Source organism: Condylura cristata, unplaced genomic scaffold (assembly GCF_000260355.1).
Source record: "Condylura cristata isolate star-nosed mole 26May11 unplaced genomic scaffold, ConCri1.0 scaffold00009, whole genome shotgun sequence".
NCBI lineage: Eukaryota > Metazoa > Chordata > Mammalia > Eulipotyphla > Talpidae > Condylura > Condylura cristata.
The window spans coordinates 62,911,249-62,912,168 of NW_004567110.1; the positions used below are offsets into that span (position 1 = coordinate 62,911,249).

At 37.8% G+C, this 920-nt stretch overlaps 1 protein-coding gene across 1 annotated transcript in view; it reads left to right on the forward strand.

Moving 5' to 3' along the window:
* PRKDC (protein kinase, DNA-activated, catalytic polypeptide) overlaps window positions 1–920 on the forward strand; it is a 212,101-nt gene that overhangs the window by 55,066 nt on the left and 156,115 nt on the right. Inside the window, exon 29 of the mRNA XM_004680043.2 lies at window positions 579–712. Coding sequence (XP_004680100.1) covers window positions 579–712 — 134 coding nt within the window. The remainder of the gene's footprint in view (window positions 1–578; window positions 713–920) is intronic.

Consider the following 920-nt stretch of genomic DNA (forward strand, 5'->3'; position numbering starts at 1 on the left):
TCTTTCTTTCTTTCTTTCTTTCTTTCTTTCTTTCTTTCTTTCTTTCTTTCTTTCTTTCTTTCTTTCTTTTCTTTCTTTTCTTTCTTTTCTTTCTTCATACAGAACTGGGGTACAGGCCAAAGATGTGGAGGGTGAGAGGATTTACCAGGGACAGAGTGGGGAGCAGAACAGGCAGATCCACAAAGTACACTGCTGAGGGGTCAGGAGAGGTCTGCCTTGCCATGTGGATCTCCTCCGGGGCAGGCTGGGATTGAACTCGTGGAAGTGGCTTAAGCTTCTTAGTGCAGTGCTTTAACCCGCTGCACCACCAGGGAGGGCCCGGTATAATTCTTTTAAAAAATTCTTTTAAATTTTCCCCTTAGTAAAAATTAAATGAATGAATGAAGGTAAGGACCAATTTAACCTGTGACATTTTGATTGCATTCTAATGAGATTACTAACAAAATTGAGTGCTTTTTAGTGAGACTTAGACAGTGTATTAGTATGACAAAATTGAGTCTGTGATTTTATAGTGTGGGGTCAGCTAAGTGTTCAATATCGGGGGCATGTATTAATTATGATGTGTTATCTCCATATAGAGGATTTCCTTCTACGGAGCCATTGTGTTTGCTGAATCTGGTCCAGTGGCTTTTAGCCCATTGTGGGAGACCCCAGACAGAATGTAGACATAAATCCATTGAACTCTTTTATAAATTTGTTCCTTTGTTGCCAGGTATGGTGATCTTTATGACTTTTAGAGCCTGTTAGTGATGGATTCTGCTTTTACCAGTCTTCTAACCCTAACCCTAATTTAAAATGTGATCTTTCCTTTATTCAGGTATATGTTACAAATAATATGCTTCGGTTGCAAAAAATTAGTATGTTCAATAATTATTATGATAATTTGTGTAACAGATGATAGACTATGGCTATACATTTTT